Genomic DNA, 27977 nt, shown 5'->3' on the forward strand with positions numbered 1-27977 from the left:
GGATGTTCCACTGCAGTAACTCCGTGCTCAGGCACTGTGTGGCTGCTTTGCTGGGGGGGACATACAACTTTGGAAATCTGTTTTAATAGTGCAGAATTGATTGGGTTGGCCAGGATGCATACCAAAATAATTTTCATAAAAGTGCAGAAATTTGTAAAATAAAACAGAATACTTTGTTTTTAAACAGTGGATGTAACTGGATTTGTATCTGGAGGATTCTTCTGATGTTGAGTTTATGTACGTTAGTTCCTTAGGCATTTATCTTACAATGCCCAAAACCTTTACTTCAAATATCTCTCTGCTGTTGTATGTTTTCTGTTCAGGAAAATGGAAGTGAAAACCGAATTTAGTTTTGTAAAAGTATTAATCTGATCGTTTGTACTTTTTAACATATATGCAAGTGATAGATTTATTTTTGCTTCATGATTGCTTGGACTGTTACTGAAGATTTGGATCAGATAAAATAGAGCTCCTAGTATAAACTCAAAAGGACAGTATGCACTCTGTTGCAGGAAGAAAAGAGTCAAATTGTTGAATGAAGGGTAATTCTGAATGGACGTGTAGGTGTACCCTGGGAGGATGGAGGCAGAATCTGGCCCCATGGCCAAAGAGCCTCCCAGCGTTCTGGTGGGGTTTTCATATTGCGAGGTACAGGGAAGGTATCTTTCTCCAGCTAACATGGCTTTCACGTTACCAGCTGTCCATGTGATGTGTCTTATGTGAGAAGGAAAACGTGAAAAGAACTGGGTGGCAGTTTTCAACCCGGATTTGGAAACACTGGGAGTTTGTGTGTGCATTTGTAATGGTGATAAAAAATGGAGAGAGGTTTTGTGTGAGTGTGTGTACCTACACATGCTTTTGTTTAGGGTTTTTTTACTGTTGTTTTGCTGGTTTTTTAGGTGCCCCATTTATGCACTTTACCCCATTTCAATCTTTTATGCCTCGTTTCTGATTAAAAAAAAATCCCAAACTGTAAAATATTAGGAATTAATATAAATAATTTTCTGGATAGAGATCTACTGTGAAGAGCATCTTGCTGAGAGAGTTCTGTCTTTGGCTGGTTGTGCAGCACTGCATACTTGCACAATCTAGTCCTCATAGGGCAGGATAGCTTTTTTTTGAATTTTGGGTGGCTCTGTCTGTGAATTGTGTAGTCTCCCTTGGCTAGCACTGAGATCCAGAGCTGCTTTTAACATTCACAGTTTCATACAGATCCGTCTTGTGCATCGAACATAGTAAAATAGTGAAGACTCTTGTTTTGTAAAAAGTTACCATCAAAAAGAAGAGTTTCTGCAATGTATATCATGTATTTTAAATTATGTGTAGTGCATCAAAGTTGGGGAGGGGAGGGGGTTTAACAGCAGCTTCGCTTCCTTTGCTGTGGGGTAGATTAACAACCTAATAGTTTGGTGTTGGTGTTCTGGAGTTGAGGAGAGAGATAACATGAAACTCGTGAAAACCACACGCAAGCCCTGATAATATCAGTCAGCCATACTTTAACCTTTCCTAGAGAGGGAAATTGATACACTGTCTTCAGGGTGTGTGTTTTAAATTGCCTATGAGCAGAAGACGCCAAAGGGCTCCAAGTCAGAAAACAAGACACTGTCTTCTGCGCCCCCTTTCCCCGCCCTTGACAATACCATACATCCTAAACTGCTGTATCGTTTTGGACTGGCTCCATGCAGTGCGGTATTCCATTCTGAATATGCCTTCCAGTTAAAATCTTTGGCCCCTAGGCTGTTGTTCTGGAGGAGGTGGTGTACAGCAAGGCTGGTTCCAAAGAGGGGCAAGGAAGTTCCTGCCTGTGAGATGCTGGGAAATACCGCTCTGTACTGGGAAAGCAGTAGGCCGGATTAGATCCGGCAACTCACTTAAGCACGAACTGGCCTTTTTTAAAATATAAAATTTATTTTCACATTCACGTAACTTCTTCTAAAGGTAAGTTTAGATGTAGGCCTTAACCCTGAAAGAAAAGAAAATGCATCATCGTGCTTACTGTGCTCTCTGTGTAATCCTTGTTGCCTTGGCTGTTTGTACCACCCAGTTGGGGTGAAGTACCTCGAGGTGCCGGTGGCTGACATCTAAGCGGGTAATTAGAATGGCCTGAAGAGTTTCTAGGTAATTGTCTCGATGCAGCTCAATTTATCTGCAAGCCACGTGAGAGTGATACTTGGAGTTTAGCTGTGCTGGGCTATTAGCTCGATTCTGAACTAGTATTTTTGGGATTGACTCGAATGACTTCTATCACTTCCTAGAAATTAGGGACTCAGCTGCCTCTCCGCAGACCTACTGGGAGGTTTGGTCTGGGGTGTAGGGAAAAAGAAGAACTGATGTGTTTTCCTGGTAGTAATCTGTCTGGTTTCAGGTATAGTAATTTCAATTTGTTTCTTGGTCCCTTTCAGCTTGTACCTCCTTTTAAACCTCAAGTGACATCTGAGACAGACACCAGGTATTTTGATGAAGAATTTACAGCTCAGACTATTACGATAACGCCGCCTGAAAAATGTAAGTCAGAAATTGTGCAGAAGCAAAAATTAAAAATAATAATTTTATAATAAAGCGCTGCGTAAGGGTTTTTTTCTGTTTGAATGGAAAAGCTGTTCTCGCTGTTATTAGTAAAATCTTTGTATGGAAGCGTGTAAGAGAAACTCTCAATGACAGCATTCTTTTAAAGAAGGAGTAATTACAAAACTTAGAATATTAGATCACTCTGGGTTGCATTTTTGGTTGGCTTTTTTTTTCTTTTTAAATAAGTGAAAACAGTAGCTTCAAATGTTTGCTGGTTGTGAGTTAAGTTCCCAGTTCAGCAAAGTACTTGGAACACGGACCCTGCTTTAAGCGTGTGGACACTGCTAATGGCTGCACTGGGTTGTCTAGGTTTGGCAAGTCAGGCATATTTTAAAATACTTTGAAGATCAAAAGAAATAAAAAAAGAGTTGCCAGAGACAAGGGGATGTCTCTGGTGTAGATATAAATTACTTGAAAATGGTATTTCCTATCAAGTCCTGTGCTTCAGCAGAGCTCTTCAAGAACTTGTTAATATGGATATAACTGCTGCACTGGGCCTTGCGCAGACTTTCGTTGTTGGAGTGAATGTAGTTTCACTGCAGTTTTTGTTTTTGTCATCTACAGGTAATTGTATTATCTACAATATGGTATCACCTCCCTCTGATGTGATTATGCAAAAGGGGGTTAAAGCGTAATTTAGGGGTGGAGGGTTGGTAACTGTGTATCAGAAATCTGCTGCTGAACTAAAGTTATTTTATAGTTACAGAAATAATTTTCGTAACATTTAGACCAGTTATTTAGATTTCAAAATTTTACAAATTGCACTATGTAAATATTGAAATTCTATCTTGTAGCTACACTAACCAAACTGGTAGCAAAAAACCGAGCTCTCTACACTAATGTAAATTAAACTGACGGTGTAAAAGGGAGATTGTATTTGAAGTTACAGAACCGAGAGGCATTGTTGAAGTCAAGCAGCCTAATCGTGGCAAGTGCTCAAACCTGCATTAACTCTAGTTTTTATATGTAGAATATATGAAGATACAAAAGTTACATAATTCTGAAAGGTTGCATATAAATACGTCGTTAGAATAACGGTTTCAATAGGAGCCTTTAAGGATAAGCACTGTTTAAAAATCCATGTGAGAATGTAGATCCAAATTCTCAGAGTTAGGCAACATCTGGTGCCTGGTTTCCATTGGCACTGCAGGAATTATGTAAATAAAAATATTTATGAATTTGGCTTAGTCCGTGTTTCCTCTGATCCCAGTAAATACTGTAAAAATAAATAGTTTGCTAAAAAAAAATAACGTAAGAATTGAAACACATAGAACCTGCACGAATTGTTCATTTTGTAGCTGTTTTTCCTTTTAACTCCCTTGGAAATGGAGGAATATTTAAAGATATCTACAGGAAGATTATAATTTCCTGAACTCAGCTTAAGAAACAATGAAAATTGGCTGCTTCAGTCGGCTTCTGTGCCACCAGAAGCTAGATGTGCCGGCGTGTTTTGATTAGCCTAGAACGGGTAGTAATGATTGAAGTTCTCAGGTGACGGTCATAATAAACCAACCAACCGACCCACCCTGAAGTAAATGGTGACTTCTTGAAAGGATGTCCTTTCAGTGGGCATCGTTCGACTGTATGAGCATAAGCTTGCATGAATACACTCTAACTTGAGCCTTTAACTTCAGCATTGAACCCTGAAAGATGTACTGCATACCGGGTGAGTAATGAAATTTCGTTGCAAACATAATGACGTTTTGAACTTCTCCCTTAATACAGATGACGAGGATGGTATGGACTGCATGGACAATGAGAGGCGGCCACATTTCCCCCAGTTTTCCTACTCTGCAAGTGGACGAGAATAACTTTTTTGTTCTGCTGCTTCACTGTCATCTTAGGTTTATCACTGAAAATGATTCCTGAACATCACCACCAGTACTAGATGCTATTTAAGATAGCAGGGGCACTTTCAGAGACCATTCCAAATTGAACAAGTTTCTTTCCCAAACCTACCTAAAATCCATTTTGGTTTTGCATGAAATACGAGATTTTCTCTACTCCGCTCTCCTGCTGTCGCTGCTGCCCACAGTCTCATTATAATAGCAACGTCAAGAAGTTACTAACGGTTTCTTTGAAGGTAGATGACTCGACTTCAGCATTGTACACTTTGTGCACAAGTAGTCATCTATTTTTCCTCACAGTGGAGGCTAAACAAAAAAAAAAGTCTCGGTCCAGCTTATCTTCTACCGGAAGATGAATCAAAATTGTAATTAATCTAAAAAGACCAGTCTAGAACATTTTCTTGCATCTGTTTGTGCTGGTTAGAACAAGGAAACATAGGGGTGGTGATGTACATATGCAAGGTTTTTGTTAGGCATATCATTACTTGAAGCAGGTCTCTGTCATTAACATCTGGCTGGAATTTGTTTGGGAAACGTTTGAGAAAAGGACTTAAACTGTTGATATATATAAATATATATATATATTATTTTTTAATTACTGTTGGATACTACAGAAGAAGCAGAAGGGCTGGGCTCACCCAGCCTGCCACTTAGAACTTCCAGGTTCACGTGCAATCATGGAGAATAGAACATTATACATGCAAGAAATGAAGGCATAAAAGCAGCAGTTGAAGTTGTTTAAGGGGTCTTATAATTTGCACCAGATAACATCTTTCTCATGCTTTTCTGTTTCTTTCATGATATACATCACCTCTGATGGCTGAAGAATGTAGACAGGCATAATGGTATTGCTTTTCACCAAAATGTGTGCCCCAAGGTAAACAGGTGTTTGCCTTACTTGTTCTATTTTGAGTTTGTGAATTAGCTTTTTCTCCGGGTGTTTAACTCTGAATATTCTTTGGTTGGGGTTTGATTTTTTTTTTTTTTGTTCGTTGTTTTTTTTTTTGTTTTGTTATACTGCGGTAGTATTTATTTTTAGAGATAAGGATTGTATGTGTCATGTTTGCAAATGCTGCTACATCTTAGATAGAACAGGCTTATAGCAGTTAACTTTGTAATATATGGAAGGACTGTACAAGCTGAAGGGAATAATGCACTTTTCTCCCACGTGGAAATTTTAACAAGGCTCTGAAATTGTACATACTGCTTCGAATCAGATTTTTGTGAATGAAATACTGTCTTTTAATGTCTTTGGCAATGGAGGTGAGAAATTCCAACTTCAGGTGCCAAAGGGTTAAAAACAAACAGACAAAAAGGCTACATCTTGTGCTCCACTGAGGATAAACGTAATGTAAGAGCCTGACAGCCCAATAGAAAATTTCTGTTCTATATGAAGGAGTTGCATTTGAACAATGAGACCACAGTGATTACAAGAAAAGCACTTTATTTTAATAATTAAAATAGTAAATTTTGGGGATCAGCCCTTCTCAAGCAAGGTTTGCCCTCAACCAAAAGAGTCCCAAACCCCAGCGCGTTACATGTAACCGTGGTACCCGATTGACTGAATTTGAAACGTCGCAAGAAACGCTCCACTGACGGGAGAACGTCTTTCCACTTCCGAAGATCTGTATCTAACGGAACGTGTGCATGAACTTTAGCTTTGATCTTCAGCAATGATAATCTTAATAATAAACCCTTTGGTGCTAGGAGTGGGGACATTAGGCAGCGCAGCGATAGCGCGTGCCCTTGCTGAGGCCATCGGAAAACCCTGACTCCATGGGATTATCATTCGAAGCATCTCTGCGTTCGGATCTCGTTAGCTCCCACGAAGACTGTGATATCGCAGAGTGCTCCTGGTTGCGTTGTGTGAGTGAGCAGATGAGTCTGAAGGGCGAGATGTTCCTACGCAGATGCCTTGGCCTCTGGATGGGGCAAGTTGAGTGCCCGAGCATGAAGCCCACTGCTGGCAGTGCGTGTGCTGGGACGGTCAAGGGGTAGGTGGGCATTTTAGCAAGGCAGCTAAAGACGCGGACTAACATAGACAATTTTTCATGTTTCGTGTTTTATCTGTAGTGTGGATAATCAGTCAGAAATAGATCATGGTGTGTATTCTAACTACATAGGATCTCATTCTGTCACCTTGTAACACTAAACGTGTGGAGGTTATCCCTCTGCGCAGAGAGAGGAGCACAGCAAACGCGTTGCAGGTCTGTTCCGCACCGGTAGCGTAGAGGTGTCTGCCCTGACACAGCGAGCGAGCGAGCGAGTGAGTGAAATAACCGAGTATTTAATAGACGGGCATTATTTAGTTCTCTGCAAAGGCCTCGTACTTACAGACTAAAACTATGGTGATTTGCAATCTGTGTTACGTGCCTGTGGTTTTTTTTCCCCAATGTTTTCGGCTTGTAATAGCAATAAGTTTCTTGACACGGGGCATCTCTAGCTGATGACCAACTGGCGCCGTGCCGCTGGGCAGCCCTTCCTCGCGCACGGAAGAAGCCCTGTGGTTAGCTCGCCCGCCGTTGCCTGGCTAGTTAGAATGAGGTTTGCGGTCAATATCTGTCAGTGAATTATTTGAAAACCTCTTAAGGCTTCACCGTGCGTTGTATTGCCTGCCTTCCAAAACGTCGTTGAGCAAGTTGATGCTACAGAGAGTGGGCGGCCGCTTGGTGCTGCCCCGGGGTTGGGGGCTTCTCCCTCCCTCCCTCTTCCCAGCGTTAGAAACGGATGAAAGACAAACAGGCAAGCGGTGCCGAGAGAAACTTGAAGCTCTTCTTTCGCTGTTCGCGGCTGTGGTTGGATTTGGAGGGGAGGTGGTGGCCGGTTCCCGTGGCGAGCCTTTTGAGCACAGTACATTTCAGACTTTGACTCCAGCTTGTACTGACTTCCATGACGTACAGTATGCCCTCTTGTACTGCAGCCATCTCGGAGGAAATAGGTCATTTCTGTTTGGATTTTGGCAGTTTTGCACACAGCTTCGCTTTCCACACTAATCCATCTTCCAGTACATTCCTGTCGCTTAAAGAACATTTATTCCAGTATTGTTTTCTGGGTTTTTTCCATCTTTCTTTACTTGCAGCTTCTTAAAGCTGACTGTTCTTGCAGGGGCCATGTGCTTCTCCTAGAGTACAAAAGTAAGGTCTTTCCTTACTAACTGCAGGGTCTATATATTACACCTCAATGTACACACTTTGCTGCTACTGTTTGTACTGTCTACAGTAGAATTTCCTTATCTTGCTCCTGGTAGTGCATTACAGGCAAGCATGAAATGTAAAGTATTTATTTAAATAAAAACCTCTAAATTGGTAATTGAATTACCTCCCTGTAGCTTTAGAGTTTGTGACATTTCTTGACCTTGCTAGTTCTTTCATTAGATCCATGCAAGATCTAGTCATACGGTTAAGGATATTAAGCAGACACGACTATGAACCCAAGAAACCGTATTACTGTTGGTCATACTTAAACTGTTTATTTCCTTAAGTATATGACCCACAAGGATGTGAAATAACTACGAGAAACTGTTTTTGTACACTGTACATCCTTAGTATTTTTACACGTATATGATAGGGATGCACATTATTTTCCTTCGTACAGACAGCTGAAATAAAGCACTATGTCAATCTGCTACTTCTGTGTTTTTTAATGCTAATTTCTTCTGGAGGTTTGTAAATATATATATATGTTCAGGCTTGCCACAAAGGACGTATTTTTTTATATCTGCACATTACTATTAAATATCTTAGAGAATAAAATTCCTAAGTAAGTTCTGTGTTACAGAAAGAAAAACTGATATGAGAAGGCTATATTGCAGATAACAAAAGATTTCTCAAGTTTTGGGTTAAATATTTACTTCATATTTTAAAGTAATTTTATATAGGTTAGATGTTTCAATCCTGAAATGCACAAAGAATTTACTTAATTTCTTCTTACAAGAAAATGTACATCGTTATTTTTTTATCACTGTATATATAATGATCTGTGCATGTTTAGTTACAAGTTTTATTTGCTGTGAAGTCCTAGTGATAACTGTAACTCGCTGTGACGTATTTCAAATACTGGGTGATCAGTTTCAGCTTGTAAATTCTTAAGTTACAGCATTGTAAAAAAAAAAAAAAAAAAAAAAAAAAGTTTTTATGACTAAGCAAGATGTATCTGTGCTTTGGACCGAGGCTGTTTCTGTACAGGTGGTTCATGTTAACGCTACGAGGTGTCTGTCACTTGTAAAAGTAAATTTGGGATACACTTTTGAAGTCACGATCACACAGGGCTACACGTTCCTGTCAGAACACCCACGATTTCAGTGATTTGTCATCTAATGGAAATCCATAGCCTCCCATCCCAGAGCTAGGTAATGCGTTAGGGGAAGGAGAGGAAAAAATGGGCAGGTGGGGTTGGCAGGGCAGCCCGGAGAGGGGACTCTTTGAAGCCTGCAAGCCGGTCCAGGGCCGGTTGACCCAGCCGGTCAGGAGGGCTGAGTGTCCCTAAAGCAGTCGGTCAGCTGGGGTTTAGCTCAGCTCTCGGACAGGAACGCTGCCCTGCAATAAAGGTGCTTCATCCAGGTCTCAGGTGTGTCCCCCCCCCCGCTTATTTTTGTCCCCCACCTTCTGGTAGGAAGGAGCATGAGCCAGCCAGCAGGTCAGTGACCAGGGCTCAGCTGTGGCAGCGGCAGGACTGTCAGGTCAGGCTGCATCCCGTGTGGCCGCATCACACCCCGGCTGCGGATGTGGGATTTGCTGGATTCCGTCACCCCATCTGACACTTGTAAACTTTATAAAACTCAGCATTTTGTGCCTAAGTAGAGGGGGGGGTGGAACAAGAGACAGGTAGACCTGGTGCTTTCTGTGCTTAATGACTAATGAATTGCATCAAATTAGAGAGCTGCTGCTGGGAAATCGGTTCCTTCTAGACTCCCATAACTTAATGAATTGAGGCTGTGCCTGGGATGACTATGAAAACCTCCTTCCAGCTGCATATCCTGCAGCCCAGGATGCTTTGTGGAAATCAAACACTGTACGCACATGCGGGTGGCTGTCAGGGGTGCTCTGCGCGCGGCCGCCAGCAGGTAGGTGAGGCAGGTCCAGAAAGGTTGAGGGTCCAGCTGTGCCTTGGGCCGGGGCACAGCAGCTCCAGGATCTCAGTGAAGCCTGAGTGTTGGGACTATGTGTCTATAGGCACCTTCTCCTATTTAAACACAGATTTATGCTGTGGCTTAATAAAAAAAAAAAAAAAAAAAGTTTGTATGTTCCCACATTTATAAATGTATAGTCTTACCTGTGTAACCGTCGATAAAGTAGTGACACTTCAAAAAAATTGTCAGCCCGATTACTGTGGAAAACCGAGACTTCAACTAGAGAGGACTTTCCGTCATCGGGCTTTCTCGTCCCTAAAGACCCGAGGCCATTTCAAGCATGTTTATTGTCATATTGGCGAAGCAGTTGAGGGAGGCGATCAGCTGTGTTTGGCAGTTTAATATGGCAGGAAATTGAAATGGGGAGGAAAAGCCACTTTGATGTTAGGGCCGTACCACTGCTAACTCCTAAAATACAAGGGAAGGAAGATCTTGTCCCACAGCAAATGGTAACTTACTGCCTGGGTTGTTACTCCTCCTTGTGTTACATGTTATGTGTTCATGCTGGCTGAGGTGCAATTCTACAACTACACTGAAGATAACAGAGGTAGAAGCTTCTTTCTTATGTACTTAGTTTATCCTACACTAGTTAGCAAAAGAGTCAGATATAAATTGTTTCTGAAACAGTCTGGTATTTGGAAAGTAACTTTTAAAAACACAAGTGTGCAGTTAAGCAGAAGAAAGCCCTCCAAATGTATCCTCCAAATGTTTTGAGCTCAATAATCAGAAGCCAAGTTCAGCCGGTGCCCGTCCCCGAGACTGCTAAATATTTGCTGGTAGAAGAGTCACCGCTCCAACGCTGAGAGCTGGGCACCGTGCTTCGAGGCTAATCTGTGCTAACAAAGGGTTCCTGTCTCTTAAAGGCTTTATCCAGTGAACATTTTGAAGGGAAACTGTCAAACCTACCCCATGGAAGTTCTTCCACATCATATGGAATAGTTCTCAATCATTCTTCTGCTTTTTGGACGGATAAGTAGTTGTTGGGACTCTTGTATAAAAATTGACAAGTACCTTGTAAAAATCAAATTCCCAGGTAAATTCTGGTATTGCGTTTATAAACAGGAGCACAGTGGGCTTATGCAGGACTCGCAATCAATCAATCCCCTTCTCCCTCCTCCCCATGCACATGCTCTCCCTTGAATTCGGAAGGACAGAAGGAGGAAAATAAGAATCCAATTAAGTTTATTGATATTTCAGTCTGTAAATAAGACATCTATGTTCAATTATAAAAATAGATAAAAACGTTATATATAAAATTGTACAAATTATGAATTAAGTCCACACTATGTAAGAGCTGTTAAAACTGGCTTGCAAGCCTAGTCTTTTCCAAGGTCTCAGCTGTCTTCCTGGGAAGTTTGGTAGACTGGGAACGCTTCAAAATGTTTATGATTCTGTAGCTAAAGCCAAATAGAAACCAGTTGAAACAAGCCAGCAAGCGTGCCTCTCTTCTGCAGAGGTGGCTGCAGACAAGCCCAAGTTTGAGCCGGGCGCAGAGGAGACCTGAAAAGCAAAAGGAAGAGCCAGGCATGTAAGGCAGGCATCTGTATCACCTTGCTTGTGCCTCTCATTTGTGTCACTTCAGGCTGCGGACGAGTTCTTAGAAGAGGAATAGGGAACCAGTTAAGACTGTGGCAATGGGATGTAAACAAGCGCTGGTTCAGAGCCGGCGGTTCCTGCGGTTCTGCTGTCCTCCCCTCTTTCCTAAGAGCCGAAGTCTAACAGGTAGCAGGAACAAGAGCTATTTGATATCTGAAAAACAGGAGCTCCATGAGCTTTAGCCATCGTTCATGTTTAGCAGTAAATAACCGAGCACTTGTTTTGGGGCACGTCTTAAGATTCCACCCCTTCTCCTTTCCGGGAAGGAAGCGGCAGGTTTGTGCCAGAGAGTGTTTACCATGAATTGTACAGCGCACGCCCGGCCGCGCCGCTGCCACAAACCAGGAACCTGCTGCCTGGGGCCGGTAGGAACCCTCCGGCGGGACGGCTCAGCCGCAGTTTGGAAGCTCTCGCGGAGCCGCTGCTTGTGCTGCCTCCGTAGCAGTGCGGGACTGCATTAAGAGCAAGACATCAAACTCTGCTGGAGCTGGGGGAGCTGCCTAGAATCAAGCCACCGGAGTTCTAAAATGTTATTTTAAGCAATGTAAATGACCTCAGAAATAAAAATAAACTTTCTACTTTTGCTGGTTTTGCATTAGAGGACTAAGGGGTTTTGCTGCTTTTTTTTCCCCTTAGCTGGTACGGCAATTAGGGCTGAGTTAAAAAAGGAGAATTTATAAAGCTGCAGTTCATTAAAAAATTAGTTAAAAACAATAACATGGTATTTTTTTTTTTTTTCCTCCAAATACATGCACCACCACGAACTGCTACAGTTGTGTCTGTAACCAGTGCAAGGAGAAATGAGTTACAGCCACAGAAAGCCTTGGGGCTTGAATTCCATGTCAGCAACTGGTTAGTGACAGCCAGGGGCCACCTACTCCATGCTGCAGTAACCCCCAGCATCCCAGCTAGCATCAGAGTACAGGCAGAAGACTAAAAAGGCCAAAAAACCCCCAAACACTCAGTTCTTGAAGAAGTCTCCTGGCAATTATTGCTGTTGGGGGAGGCTTACAGCATCCTCAGCCAGCTCCATCCTCTGCCACGCAGCTGCCTGTGGTGGCCCAGTTGACAGCCCGGCATGTTTGCTCCCTGATCCCCCCCCCGCCCCACTACCAAAGCGAGCGTGCCCAGCTGTACCCCAAGGCAGCTACTCTCCTTTTTAGACACCCCTTTTCAGACAGTAGCATTTCATACCACCAAAATTCAAAACATTTCTACCCTGCGAATGTCATACTGTCATATGTGCCTCTAACTCAAAAGCTGTCTTTTTCCTCTTCTTGTCACCTACAGCCACAAAAAGCCTTTCATTAGCCCTGCCTGTACGCCTGTAAGCCCGATCGATAGGTACCAGTACTTCCACCCCAAAGCCTCGAGGTGCCTACATGTCTTTCGTCACCACAGCTACCCTCAGTGTTAATGCTTTGTGAGATGCTGAACCTCCGCTTGACTGGCGCAGTAGGCATTTCTCCACCTGGCTCCACCCAGGCCTCAACTGCTTTAAAAATAAAGCACAAGTACAGGCAGCGACTCGGTGTACCCCACTATACAACAGCCTGGATGCTGAAGCAGTCATTTAAGCTGTGCAGTTCTCTAACTAAATGGACACAAATCTGTCACTCCTAACTTCCAGGTAACTCACAAGGGAAGTGGTCACAAGATGGTCTTAAATTTTTTCCTCCTCCCACCAGTACTTTGGTATTCGGTGAGCAGACCTCTGCAGCACAGAGGGCCCAGGTTAATGCTCCCCCCTCTCCTTGGTGGCATCTCTTTCACCTGGGTGGTTGGGTATTCTTAGATGTACAGGTTGAAAGTTTTCCTAGGAGTAGAACCACGGACATCTGAATGGTTTTATTGATGTTAACTATTCTAGTAGTGGAGGGGAGAGGAGCCAATAGCTTCTTGTTTGGTTAGAAATTACTCAGGCGGCTCAATCCTTGTTTGCACAGCCGCAAAACCCAAGGTGGAGCTCTCAGGAGGGCCAGGCTCAGCTCCCCAGCTGCTCCCCAGCTTTGCCCACTGGCCAGATGCTGCACAGGAGGTATGGGCCTCCTGCAGCCACAGCTCCACAAACTCTGAAGAGCTAAATACTGTGTTATGCAGCACTTGAAATGTCATAACCGGGCAGTGAGACATCAGGCAGAGGTCTGTCTCTATCCCCTCCTGTTGGAGTTTAACTCTCATCACCTCTGACTAAACTCCATCCGAGGAGTAATGAAGACTTCCCTTTCACCTGCTTAAAAAAACCCCACAAAACAACAAAAAAGCAGCAACTACCCTCTCTCTGTGGAATGTCACTGGCTGTTATAAACACTTGCCAGGGGCACTATTTTTGTGCCTTTAGTTTACTTAAAATAAAAAAAAGGCAACAAAAACCCTCTCTCCCCAATAACCTGTACAGTCTTCAGGTCTCCTGAAGAACAGTTGAGGGCCATGTAAGGATCAGCCTTAATCACTTCTGACATCAGAGATCACAGTATCACAGTATGCTAGGGATTGGAAGGGACCTCAAAAGATCATCTAGTCCAATCCCCCTGTCGGAGCAGGAACACCTAGATGAGGTTGCACAGGAAGGCGTCCAGGCGAGTTTTGAATGTCTCCAGAGAAGGAGACTCCACAACCTCCCTGGGCAGCCTGTTCCAGTGCTCTGCCACCCTCACTGAGAAGAAGTTTCTTCTCAAATTTAAGTGGAACCTCTTGTGTTCCAGCTTGAATCCATTACCCCTCGTCCTATCATTGGTTGCTACTGAGAAGAGCCTGGCTCCATCCTCATGACATTCCCCCTTTATATATTTATAAATGCTAATAAGATCACCCCTCAGTCTCCTCTTCTCCAAACTAAAGAGACCCAGCTCCCTCAGTCTTTCCTCATAAGGGAGATGCTCCACTCCCTTAATCATCTTAGTTGCCCTACGCTGGACTCTCTCCAGCAGCTCTCTGTCAGAGATGGACGAGCTACTTGTTTTCTGGACATAAAGGTCCCCTTCTCTAACATATAGTGAAAAAAAGAATAAAAAGAAAGCACATGAGGCACTTGGGAGCACGCCAAGCCCTGTGTTTGCTGCTGGGACCTCACTGAAAATTGATCCTGATATAAGGAAAGAAAGAAAACCACCACTTGGGAACAGCTGCAATTCTGCCAGCACCTCCCACTGCACGACGAGAGGGATGAGGATGGGCATATAGTCACGGGTGAGTATATTAACTTCTTAAACAGGAGTTAATATAGTGCTTTCTAAATGAAGGCAGTCTGTTTGCAGATACGCTCACTGGGAAAAAACAGGGCATCTGTAACGAGGGAGAAGATAGTTTCAGTGGCTCGGCCATACAGAGAGCACAGGGCAAGCGCGGACTCCTGCCAGGGAGGGGCTGGCTTGAAGGAGGTCTTCAGGGGGGAAGGCAGAGCAGCAGCATCTGAGGACAGCCCTGGCTGGAGGTAATCCCCGAGGGCTGAACACTGTCAGTCTGCGCTCTCGCTGGCTCAGCTGGCCACCAACCCCTTCTGGCAGCTGGGGTCTGTGAGGGGGTTATCAACCAGGACAAACTTACTTCTGTCAAACTGATGGACACCAAGGCAGATCCTGCAAGTGAGGGGCATCCCCAGCTTTCAGAAACATACACTGGGTGGGCAGTGCTGAGGTCTCTGGTAATCTCAGTTTGGATGTTTGTTTGCTATACTATGTACGTTCGTATTTAGTAACCATACAGGCCAGGGAGGTGACAGGTGGCCAAAGGAAGTGATTCTGACCCTCTACTCTGCTCTTGTGAGACCCCACCTGGAATATCGCGTCCAGCTCTGGGGCCCCCAACATAAGAAAGATGTGAACCTGTTGGAGCGGGTCCAGAGGAGGGCTACAAAGATAATCAGAGGGCTGGAGCACCTCTCCTATGAAGACAGGCTGAAAGAGTTGGAGTTGTTCAGCCTGGAGAAGAGAAGGCTCTGGGGAGACGTTATAGCAGCCTTCCAGTATCTGAAGGGCGCCTACAAGAAAGCTGGAGAGGGAATTTTTACAAGGACATGTAGTGACAGGACGAGGGGGAATGGCTTCAAACTGAACGAGGGCAGATTTAGAATAGATATTAAGAAGAAATTCTTCACTACAAGGGTGGTGAGGCACCGGAACAGGTTGCCCAGAGAAGTTGTGGATGCCCCATCCCTGGAAGTGTTCAAGGCCAGGCTGGATGGGGCTTTGAGCAACCTGGTGTAGTGGGAGGCGTCCCTGCCTGCGGCAAGGGGGGTGGAACTTGATGATCTTTAAGGTCCCTTCCAACCCAAATCATTCTATGATTCTATGACAGGAGCTAAATATCTCTTACCCTCCTGACTTAGAGCAAGTTGCAATGTAATAGGGAATTTCAAAGGCAGAAACTCAAAACTTAAATCTTTCAAAAACTTTCAAAATTGTGTAAATCCCACAATTAAACCTTTATGTGGACCTAAATATGTTATGCTGTATACCATTACTGAATATTAGCGCCATCTATTAAATATTAGTGCTGTAAGGTCAGGCCACATTATCATACCGGTCCTTTTTAGCTCTCAGAAAATGAAAATTACAGTATGAGCATCTTGGTCATGTTGTAGGCAGGTGGTTATTCTGATATAATACTGAGCTTCTTTCAGTAACAGGAGATTTAACATTATTATTTTAAAAGTATGTAATTCACCAATGAGAATGGGGAAGATGTTTTTGAAAACTGTGGTACTTGTCTTGGTCACTCCTTCAACCAGGATGCTAAAAGCCTTTTAAGTCATGTTGCCTGTAGGGGAATTCGGCATGTAGCAGGATCAGGTATTTCTTTTATGATGACTTTTTTCATTCACTTTAAACCCCAGAATTTTCCTTAGTGTCAAATGAGTTATCCATGACAAACAGACTCTCAATACACCAGAATGTAACTGGATTTAAAGACTTTTTTTTTTTCCCCTCTCTTTCTTTCTTCCTCCCCATAAAGCAAACAGTAACACTAGAAATAAAAATTGCATTGGAAGTAACCTGAGTTTTGAAAACAAATCCTGTGAAGTTTATAGGTTTGTAAGTGTTGGGTTTTTTTTCCTCAAGTTCAGATAGATTAAAGTAAGTGATGCAATTTAAAAATCTGTGACTGTTAAATTAAAATTAAATCCCCCAAAAGTAACTCTTACAATGCAATAGGAACAGCTATAACTATGCAGCAGTACTGTAACTCAAACAGCACTGCTGTGTTTCCTTCAACATGATGCTAAGCTTTATGATTTATTACAGAACAAATTGTAGCCTTTCTGAAGAAATAGAGAGGATTCTGCTTCCTCAGAAGGAAAATACCATTGGAAGTGACAAAACAAACGAATTCCATATCAAAAGACAAGCACCCAGTGATTATCCGGACCAAAAAGTACCAATGGTAAAATCTGAGTTCTTCTAGGAGTTCCCACCTTGCTAAGAGTTATATGTCCTCCTTTGCCTCCAATTTAAATCTACAAGGTTTGGGGGTTTTGTTGGGGTTTTATTTTGTTTGTTTGTTTTGTTTTTGTTTTTTTTTTTTAATGCTGTCAGGTAAACTTGTCTTTGCTGCGGAGTGCTTGTCCTAAATTTTTAAGTGCTTAAAAAAAAAAAAAAAAAAAAACCAAACACAAAAAGCTCCAACAATTTCAAACCCAAAAATGTTTCAAATGCTTTCTTCTCTCTTTAGTCTTGAAGTGTTTGCCAGATTCAACCCACATCTGCAAATAGTTTTAGTCGTCCTTTCCTTTCCCTCCCCTCTCTCTATATATAGGATATAGAAAAAAATACCTACTTCTGCTCATTTTTCTTTATCCATCCAGGTTTTTACTTGATTCCATCTGTGTCCTGTTTGAGATCTGCATCCCATTTTTTTTCCTGAAATATGCAACTGCAGTTACTAGTGGCTTATGTTCCAAGATACAATAGCACATTTAGGTTAGTGTATTTTACGTAATTTTTAAAAAATTAGGAATGATTGGTTTCTCTCCCTTCCCCCCACCAGAAAAAAAAAAAAAAAGGTAACAAAGAACTGTTGAATAGTACAGTAAAACGTGGGATATGATCACTTTCACCCTTAATCAATACCGATTCTGCAACTGATTTTTTTTAAATATATATTTCTACGCTAACTACATACATCTTTCTGTAGCTAAAACCTCTCATTTATGGTGAACGGTTCTTTAGTTTTCTTAAACCAATTGTCTGATATTCCAGGCAGCTCTTTTGGGCTGAATTCCAATTCCCAGATAACCACTGTTGCTTTAAATAGCTGCAAATAGATTTTTAGGACTCATTTTGTAATAATTTTTTTATATCATTCTTCTCTTCTGAGTGTTCTCAAGTTAAAAAGTATCCTCTGGAGCACAATTAACTTGTAATGAACATAAAGAAGGAAGCTTTTGCCAGTCAAGCCTTGATAGCAGTATAATATCTGAATGGTTTTTTCCTCTTTTGTATCATTTTTGAACTTCGGCCCAAGTTCATAAAAGCATGCTCTCTTCCAGATAAAATAGATTATCAACAACAAAATCCCTGGGGACCATGTAAAGTCTGTTCACGTTACCAAGAGCGCTTCCTTTCAAACAGAAATTTTAATTTTCTTCTCTGAAGAACCACCTTCTTAAACCACCGTATAAAGAGAGCACTATGGTTGCCCTGAAATGTGCCAGTAGTTACGAGATGCTGATAGCCTTACGCTATCCTGAGCTACCGAGTTTGTCTACTAGAACAGGAAATCCTATAAAACCAAAACACACTGACATGATTAAAGGCATATCCTAGGTGAAACATCTACTAAATTCTACAGCTGAAAAGCCTACCAAAAATAGTATGATTAAACTATTTTAAAGTTCTAAAATGATTCATGTTGTGTTTCCTGCTAGGTGTGCTACTGGCCTACACTTCCTACACTGTCTTTCGTAACCTTCTTAACAGAACTCCAGTTATCCGAGGCAACTCACTAGTTTGCAAGCGAGAAACAACATGCTATGGTTGAAATAGTTCATTTACTTAGTCACAAAACAAGAGTTTGATTATTTGATAGTTTTACTGAACACCTCATTCTGTGCTTGTTAATTCTTCTCTGAAACAAGTAAAAGCAAGACAAAGGAAAAAACAAACCACGCAGCCCTCTCCCTTATTTCCAAAGCTCTGACTGACCGAAGAACAGTGGCCAAAGGAAAAAAAAAAAGCAACAAGAGCCCACGAGAAGCCACAGGTTCCTACAGACCAGTGGAAGCAAGAGTCAGTCCTGCTAGAGATGCAGTGCCGTGGTTAGTGCTCAGGCAGACTCATTTCACGTTCACCATCTCACACTTGGGCAAGCGGTCACGGAGCGGCAGGAAAGATAAATGACTTTTAAAAATAAGGGGGGGAAAAAACATCACAAAGTGATAGGGGGACTTAAGTTCGACAAATGTCAGCAAAAAACCTCAAACAAATTACCAACCTGAAGCTACTGTTTAAACATTAATGCTGTAAAAGAACAGATTTCCCTTTTTTCTGAAAAAGGCACACAAAATCTTCTGCTAAGAAAGCTAGGAACTGTCACCAAGAATAACTTCTGCTGTTTTAAGTGTTACTTCAAAACACTTTCTTCGTTTAGTTTAGGTTTAAGTGAGACTCAGGTCCAGCTACCGGTCTCTTTCCGACTGCATGGATTTTTATTTTCTTTTTTTCATAAGGTAATGCCTTATTTCAAACAACAACAGCAACAAACCCCAAGGGCTGCAGTGAGACTGCTGGCGGATCCCTCTGCTAAAGCTGCAGAATATTCCCCTCAGACTTCCTTTTCTCTTGGCACAGTACCTGTGTTCGCAGAAACTGCACCTCTTCTGTAAGCAGCTGCTTCTCTTTGAAGAGCTGATTCTGTTTGTTGAGCAGCTCCACTAACTGCTGGGCAGTGGCCTGGCAGTGCTTGTCAAGCTGCTGTAACCTGGAAAAAAAATAGATAAAAGGGTTGCAGAGCATCTGAAGTTGGAGTTCATGGTAGAAGCTTTGATGTTTGCACTGCTGGGCGCAGCTCCCAGATGACAGAGCCGAGTCTGGTGCATGGGCTGAGACTAAAGTATTACTCCGAGGATGGGCATTCGATACTTTTCATCTTCACACTTTAAACGAGCACTTTTAAAGGTTTGCACTTCTAATTTAGAAGCCTTATCATGACATGACAGCAAATTTGCTTGGCCATTAAGTGACATCAGCAAAGACCGCAAGACGGCACCTCAATACCTGCAGCTAAGCCAGCTGCACACGCTGTAGCCGCTTCGATAACCGGCGCCCTGCAACACACACACACCAGCCCAGATGATAAATCCAAATATCCCACTCCCCTGACAAACCGGACCTGAAGTGACGAAACCTTTTGTTTTCTGTCCGCTGCTCTTTGGAACCTGGTCAATGCCTAAAACTCGTTACCGAACGGTACATTTATTTCAAGGAAGTGTAGTGTTAACTGAGCACGTCAGTGTAGATCCTTTAATAGTGAAACAGGGATTCCTGGAGAAGGACGTAAAGAGCCCATCACTCCAAAGGTCCTCCTCATCAGGGGCTGCAAACCAGAGGGAACAAGCTGGCGGGTATCAGAAGGAGCACACAGAAGCCTTTTGCTTACACTTAAAAAACAAGTGCCTGCGTTGGGACAACACTGCTGTAGACAGGGCAACTGCACCTTTACTTATTTAATCACAAAACCTGGTATGGCTTCTTATATCCCCAGTGACTGTTTAGTAATCCTGCCATGAAAAATTTAAAAATCTGCTTGGGACCTGTAGCAAGGGACGTAAACACAAATAAGCTGGAAACGGTGGTTTTACATTAAACGTATTTCACCCTTCAAATGGAAATGTCTTTAATTAGAAGTCATTTCAGATATCTTAGAAGCTTCTTGTCCGTAAATAACAGTAGTCGAGAAAAACCTACACATCGAAACCATTATGCACTTAGGGAGCATGAACTGACTCGGGTTTTGGCAAGGTCAGTTCTGGATCTAAACTTTGCACTTGCTTTTGTAAACTATTTCTTGCTTAACATATTGAAATACAGCTTCAGCTGAAAAAGGTTTTAAGGTTGTATCTCTCGTGCAGGAAGTGTTTTTAATGGAATTAGTTCTATGCTTACAGTACGGCATGTGATTTTCTGAGCTCCATGTGGTAGTTTTGACTTGTACAGCTATCAAAACTCAGCTAAGCTAATAACTCTGAATATTCACATTCTTAATCAGGATCATTCAAAGAACTGCAGGAGTAAACACCCCCAAATTTCTTGATACAAAGCTAGTAAAATCTAGCTGAAACAAAATTGCCAAAATCTAAGTCAAAACTAGTATTTACTGATCGGTACCGGCCAGCCAACTTCCCTGAAATCAGACTGCAACAATCATGTAGCAAACACTGAGCGCCCATATTGCACAGTGTCCTGTTGCTCTGCTAACGTATCCTTGCAAAAGGGATTTGAGGAGCTGCAGGAGCATCTCCTGGGGATCAGAACAAAACTAAATGCAGCTTGCTGCAAACAGCGACAGCTGGTTGTAAACGTCCAATGAAGCAAACAAACCCACCGCTTTGATAACACCAGGTAGTCTGCTAAATACACACTTTAGACACTCTGCGTCCAATTTCACACTCCCTATACCTTCCAAACTATACCATGTTGGTACAGGAGCTGTTTATGCCTAATTTCTTTACTAAAGGTGATTTCAGGGGCGTCGAAATTCAAAAAACGAAGCAAAACTCCCTCACACAAACAAAACCCCACCCTCGTACTGTTCTTTGTTTTGTTTTTAAAGATAGTAGCTTTTCCTTGAGCATCTTCCTCCCAAGGAGTGCAAGAACAACAGTGGTGTTTGCCGGAGGCAACTTCGTCATTTCAGACTGGAGAGCTGAGTTATGGTCACCACTTTGCCATTGATTCCCTTTAACTTGAGGAGGAACGTGACCTTACTGCACATCTTGATTTGTAATAAAGACAGCTTCCAGTCCTTTATTTCTAGAGTAGTTACTGCTTTATAGAAGTACTGGTAGGAAGGTGTTAACTGGGAAGCGCTGTCTTTAGACAGCCAAGGGAAGAAGCCCAGTGCTGGCCTACCCATTTGGAGCCTTGAGGCTATGAAATCCTCCTCGTGCACAAGAGCCCCACTCAACAACTACCAACTACAGGCTGAATTCAGGCCCTTAGAATTTAAGTTTCTGCTGATTCCTACATTCAATTCATAATTTTCTCATTATGCTAGTGTTTTAGTCTGTTTTAAGAACAATCATATGGTCTTTGAGAGACCCTCTTCCACAAAATTATTATTACTGGCAGCTAAAGACACAGGTAAGTAGATAAACCTCTTGCCCACCATCTCTGCAGTAACACGATGAGCGTTGCCCATCGCTGCTGTAGGGCCCGTTCCAGCCCCCAGGGAGGGGCACTTCCCCGGCATGCCTCTCCTGTTGCGGGGAGAAGGCTCCAGCTGAAGAGCCACCACTTCAGCGAGAGGACCTTCCTCCGGTTCTGGCACCCAGAAAGAAGTCATTTCCAGCTCCTGGGAATTTTACATGAAAACAACACTTTCTAGTAGATACTCACAGGCAGCCCATGCAAATTTCAAAACCATTACTGCATATAAGCCTTCGAGCACTCTATTGTAAAGCTCTATATCCTTTCAGACCATGCAAAGGGTGATTCAGATAAACTACTGTAAATAGAAAAGTCTTTAATTGTGGCAACAGTACTCAATTACGCTTTTCCGTTTTGTAACTCCACCACCCACCGTGTTACATTTAGACTGTCCCCTTGAGCAGAGGCAAAAAGATGACACAGCAGGCCACAACTTCACTTTTACCATCTGTATCTATCTTCAGTGCTCAAGTACAGGATTAATAAAATTCCTTTCTACAATTCTGGCTCCTGATGGATAAAGAGGGAGTAGTTCTAGTCAGTGCAGATCTCGGTCCGTGAATTCCCAAATTCTGTCTACCAGTCTGCTCTCCCAAAACTGCTGCCAAGCTGGCCCTTGGTCCGCACGCCGGGACTACCAGCCTGCTCCGGTGCATTTAGCTCCCGAGGACAGGCTCTGGGCCCTCTCACAGTATCTGCTATTACGTGTGACATGTGCAGCACAGCCACACATTCCCATATGCATTGTATCTGGCCTGCCTGCTGATCTCGTAAATGATTCAAGATGAGAAATGAACAGCTCCACCCACATTCACTGTACTTCCCATATGTTACAACTGCACATCGATGCCTGCCATCATTTTTACAACTGGGTGACAGAACCTTCTGCACATTTTGCTAATACGAATGAGTGTGTGAGGTTGCACGGTCGCCACGTTCACTTTGGCAACACCACCTACCAGGCAAACGTACTGTGTCCCGAGCATCTGAGTGACCACCATATCCTCACCCTCCATTCCAAACGAGATCGGTTTTCTGCCAAAGTGGCAAGATCTGTCCAGTTGGGATGTCAGGTGGCGGCTCCTCTTTGGCCTGGGCGTGCTGAAGGGCAGGAACTGACTCCACGCCCTGTCACGTTACTTCAAGGCACAAGGTGAAGACTTGTAGCTCCTGAACCACGTTAAATTTGGACTACTTACAGGAGAACCTGGCACTAAGGACTAAGCAATAATATTACCCTTAGCGTAATTTTCCATTAACCACTCTAAACCAAAATTCCTATTTCTATATGGAGGCAGCTTTGGGAGACAAGTGGTTCCACAGAAGGAGAACAAAACTGAGGCACCACAAGCTCTAACGAATGCTTCAAGGAAAACGTTTTGCCCTGATCCTCAGTACTTGGAGCAGGTATGTAGCTTTATGTTAGAATGGCTTCAAGCTACCTTGCTACTTTGTGCAGCTACACCCTGCAGAAGACTACATCTCACTGTGTACAGCAGTAAAATTCGGATCTGAGACTAGGCTATGCCGTAGCCTGCCCAGAAATGAAATGGAAAGGGATAGACAGGCTTTCTTACATTTCAACAGCTATGGGTAGACAACCACTGGAAGACTCTGCAGAAACTATGCGAAACATCAAACACAAAGCAGACCTCTGGCACCAAGGTGAATTCTACCCAGCAGAATAAACTTCCATTACATCCAATACCACAAAGCTGGACTAGCACCCACCGCATTACTCTTAGATTGTCCCCTTGTCTACGGCCTACAAACCCAAAATCTTCCTTCCTTCCTTCCTTCTTTTCTACAAAGACACATTGCCAGTGCAGGGGCACCCACAAGGCTCCCGCTGCAAACCCCCCGCCCTGGGGAACTCCCAGCTCCATTAATCCGCAGGCAACTGCGAGCAGCAAAGGGAAAAGCGGATACAACCTGTCAGCCCTCCTCTGGGTTTTAAAGTTGATTTGAAAGAAATTAATATGCAAGGATCTGTGGGCTGTGTCCATCCACCCAGCAGTGGGGACCAGTCCTTGACACAGCAGAGGCATTAAAAGGTTATTTACTCTTTCAGCACAGTCAGGTTACGGATGTAAAGCGTTTCCACTCTACTCCAGTGAGCTGAATTTGCTGAAATGGCGTGATTGGATTGCAGCAACCGGCAGCAGCTAAATCACCAAATCCAATAACCATGCTGCATTTACTGGCACACGTCTTAATTAGGTTTTAATACAAGTAATCTGATAACTACTTCTGGCCAGCCAGAGCAGAGCTGTCAGAGCTGAAAAGGCTGTTATTGAGCGGCTCGTCCGGTGCGCCGCTGCTGCTGCGGCCGCCTCCCCGCCAAAGCCCCCCATCTGTCGGTTGCCATGGTAACGGAGGGCAGCCCATCACCCGCTGGACACCCCACGGTGAGCCCGGGACGCCGGCTGCCCACGGGGGGGCCGCCAGCACCGGGCCCGTGACTTTGGATGAGGGACTGCTGGGGCTCCTCCTGCCCCCCCAAACTACCAAACCCCAAAGTCACGAGAACACGTTACAGTGCAGCAAACTGCCTTTATAAAAACATTTCCCTTGTCAGGATAAAAGCAGCGAGCTACTAGTTTCTGAGGTCGCTCTCGTATTGCTCATTTGCCTGTAGGTGGACACAGCGATCTGAGGCTGCTTCTGGTCACAAGGGGGAAAACCAAGGGCGAAGTCGCAGACCCCCGCCACGCCGCGGAGATGCTACCTGAAGGGGACTCTGCCCCAACACGAAGGCAGTGCCAGAGTTGTTTATCGGCCATTTGTGAATCTCAAATGTTTTGAACACGGTATGAATTTTAAAAGCAAATACGGGTTTAAAAAACAAGCTTGTTACAAAAAGAGGGAGCAAGCCAATTAGAAAAGAACACAGAACCCAGCAAACTTTCCATCAGCAAACTTCTACCTGCTTTCATCATTTTTTTCAGGACATCCTACACATTTGCTGCCACATACTAAAGCGATAGGTAGTGTTTAAGTTGTGGTACTTAACAGATAGTTAAGTTACTCATTAAAGGATGTTAAATTTGTATACTCAAATACTCAAGAGTTCGGAAAGGCCAGAGTGAAGGCTATCTGGGCACCTCCTTCCCACCCTGGCTCCCACCTCCACTGCTGGTCCCCTGGCCAGCCTCGCTGATCTGTTCCCGAGGCAATTACCCACCATGACTTTGGCTGAACAGTTTTCAGCGTGAACCACAGTTTTTGGCAAGCCTAATGAAAGCACAAAGAACTTCAGCAGTGTCTCACAACAAGAAGCATCACGCAACCTTACATACAGACTCCAGTGATCACAGCTAGTTCCTGACACAGATAGAGCAGGCACTGCCTAAGGTAACATCCTACACATAAATCAATCATCAGGCTTGCTTTGCCTATATATGAGGATCTTGGAAAGCCAGACTTGCTGCCATGCAAAGAGTTAAGGTGTACGGCTGGTCCTCACGGTGAGCTTGTTTCTGCAGCCACAACTGCCCCAGCTGCTGTCACTCCCCACCCGTCTTGCAGGGATGGCAGCATGGGTCCCCTCTGCTTTCTACCTCAACTCCGCTACTTTTCTCTCTTCCCTTTTCATAGCAGAAATGATGTCACCTTTTTCATTAAGGCAGCAAAATTTATATTCACCACCTCTTCATATCTTCAATCAGCTCTGTGGACAACTAGGGCATTTAAACCAGTAGAAAAATTAGCAAGCTGCATCTTCATTGTGCTTTGCAGCATTGACAAATTCACACAGTAAATTTTGAAGTAACTCAATAAGAGTCTACAAATTTAGAAATGCAGACAAATAGCAAATTACCCCCAAAGTTTCAATAGTGTCCTAAATTGCTATTTACTTAAGATCTTGCGCTTGAGATCAGGACCTTGAGACAACCTTGATGCTGAGCATCTCAGAGAAGTCCCCACATGCTCCCAAAAGAAGAACATCTATGCTACCTATACATTCCTCCAAAGAGGAACATCTGTAACTACTATCCTTTAACTGAACTCCATTCTCCCTTCTAGCTTCGAAAGCAAAACACTATGATCCACCTTTCTTGTGTTAATGAAAGAAACAAAGCATCAAAGAAAAAGAACCACACAAATGAAAAAAAAAAAAAGAAGCTGTAACAGTGAGTATGAACAGTGAATGAGCCTCCTCACCTCTGTCACACTGGAAGTCCTGACTTCTAATAGGACACAAGAAGACAGTTTAGGTCACATTAAAAGAAGTTTCTGTGGCATCTCCCACCCTCTGAAATGCCTATCAAAATTCTGTTGCCATGTAAAAGGCCCAGACTGTCGTTTGGTCAGGCAGAGAAAGAATGCAATCTATACCGCTTCTAGCTTAGTAAGGTAAGCACTTGCCCACAGTACAGGCAGAACAAACTCGTCCAACTTATGTTAACAGATGGTAACTAGAGGTTAACATCCCTTGCACAGTTTGGAATCGGACAGCTAAGAAGAAAATGTCCATATTTCACCATGATACTCTTGACCCAGGTTGTTCTTTATCACTTTATCTTTTTTTTTTTTCCTTTAAATGTGTATTGGGTAATCTCTAAATTAATTTTACTAAAAGCACTCTTAATTTTTCCACATACTTTTAAAGTACCACCTATATTACATCTTCTCCAAGAAGATAACAACCCTCACATGCCATGAGAACAATTACAAATAGGGTTTAATTAAAAGTTTACTTAGCAACAGTAGCTTCCCCTTTGTTTCGGATGCCATTGCTGACTATTAGAATACATCTCCACTTCCACAGCTGGCCCAACAGGTTAAACAAATAGATCACGTAGGAAACCTGAGCTGGGATCTATTCCTGGGCTTCTACTAGCTCGTGTCTAACGTGCTGAAGAGAACGTTATCAGCCTGCTCTTTAGCAGGGGCCGTAGCAGCTGGGCTTAGCCGATAGGATTGCCGCTTTTAGCCCTCCTGGGTTTGGACAGGAAGGAAACAATGAAAGAGAATGGAGGCAGGCCGGAAAAGATAGGGGTGAAAGTTTCACTAATGCCTATTTGTGTCTCAATCCCTAGGCTGAAGAGAGGCTTTTCCTCCGTTAAAAGAACTCAAAATAATGTAGTCTATGCTAAGAAGATGAACTCTGAATCAGGTTTGCTCTAGAGAAAAATAGTCCTGGTTGCTATTTTCTGCCTATTGCTGAGAAATGTTTAATAAAACCATTCGCCAAACCGTTTAGGCTGGCTAACAATTTAGAGTGCTCTAAAATACCTTAGGGGAAAAAAAGGAGGCAGGGCTTGCAGCAGATGCATAATCATCAGAATCCTCTAACGTTATAGTCATACTCTTTTTTTTTTTTTTTTTTTTTTTTTTAATATGTTCACCTCTGATTTTGTTACGTACCGGACAGAACAGATTTTGCAAAATTTCTCCATTAGGAAACAGAGCCTTGATAATGCTAAGAGATGTATATCCTATCAAGGTTTGAAAAGCGGCCCCCTCGTGTTTATAAGGCCCATTCCACAAGGTACATACATGCCATTACTGAAATATTTTTTCCTGCACTTGTTTTACTAGTTACAACAATTTTTGTCATTGGTTTACATTTTATAAACGCATACTCCATTTTCCCCCCTTGCTTACTCTGATTCTTCTTACTTCTTTCATTACCAGACAAACTTGGACCTTTACAGACTGCTAGTTGGTGTCCACACAAAACAGTCGCTATATTCGAGTCAAAGACACTGAGAATTTTTTAATGCAATCTGCCCAATCTGAACGCTTTCCTTCAGAAACATTTTGCCTTTAAAAAGAAATTCCCAGCATGAACCTCATCAGAAGCGACATGTAACAGACAGTACATGTGGTGTTTGGGCAGGCAGCAGAGAATTGAAAAAGACGGCTTCACTTTTTCTATCCCATGGCATGTGCAGAAGGTACATGTGGCCCAAGCTGACATCAGGCATTTGAGGCAAAAAAACTGCTAAAAGCATCAGCTTCTGTTAATTTACTTTGTCAGACATTGTCTTAATTAAAAAAATACTAACAGTAGAAAGGCTAGTGCAGCTGAGCTACAACTGCTTCAGTTGCTCTTGACAGTCGCAATTGCAGACTAACAGAAGAGCTTTGGGTTCAGTCCTGCTGTCCTCCCCGAGCCCGGGCTGTAGCTGCAGCCAGCAAGGACTGCGGGCTCTCTGTTACAGACAGCATAAAGCTCCTGTTTCACGCTTATAGCTATCAGTGCCTGTGTTTGAAAGGTAAAATGTTTCTCACTAGTGACCTCGGAAAGAGGGGCTCAGCATTGCTGGGCGCAGTCATTCCGATTTGGTTATCTGCAAGGGAGTCTTCTCAGCTTAATAACTATATATATCATAGTCCTTCAAAAATGCTCTTCAACTCAAAAAACCCAAGGCTGCTATACTGTATAATTTGACCACTATGAAAATAAGCTATGAAAATATCAAACACAAAGTGCTAAACATCTATGTAGGCATCACTCATTAGTTC

General features: G+C 43.1%; 2 protein-coding genes across 5 annotated transcripts in view; one reads left to right on the forward strand and one right to left on the reverse strand.

Annotated features, from left to right (window-relative positions):
- Positions 1-4616, forward strand: part of AKT3 (AKT serine/threonine kinase 3) — a 157236-nt gene extending 152620 nt beyond the window's left edge. Inside the window, exons 13-14 of the mRNA XM_082481086.1 lie at positions 2403-2505; positions 4294-4616. Of these exons, the coding sequence (XP_082337212.1) occupies positions 2403-2505; positions 4294-4379 (189 nt within the window). The 3' untranslated portion in view covers positions 4380-4616. The remainder of the gene's footprint in view (positions 1-2402; positions 2506-4293) is intronic.
- Positions 4617-10714: 6098 nt separating this feature from the next.
- Positions 10715-27977, reverse strand: part of SDCCAG8 (SHH signaling and ciliogenesis regulator SDCCAG8) — a 105384-nt gene continuing 88121 nt past the window's right edge. For 2 of the 4 annotated variants that reach the window (XM_082480416.1, XM_082480413.1), the window contains 3 exons: positions 18930-19056; positions 16915-16997; positions 10715-11292 (listed from right to left, as the gene is read on the reverse strand). In XM_082480416.1, the coding sequence (XP_082336542.1) occupies positions 16947-16997; positions 18930-19056 (178 nt within the window). In that variant the 3' untranslated portion in view covers positions 10715-11292; positions 16915-16946. The remainder of the gene's footprint in view (positions 11293-16914; positions 16998-18929; positions 19057-27977) is intronic. The other 2 variants (XM_082480414.1, XM_082480415.1) reach the window with 2 other exon arrangements.

Source organism: Vanellus vanellus (genome assembly GCF_965231255.1).
Source record: "Vanellus vanellus genome assembly, chromosome: 3".
Taxonomy (NCBI): domain Eukaryota; kingdom Metazoa; phylum Chordata; class Aves; order Charadriiformes; family Charadriidae; genus Vanellus; species Vanellus vanellus.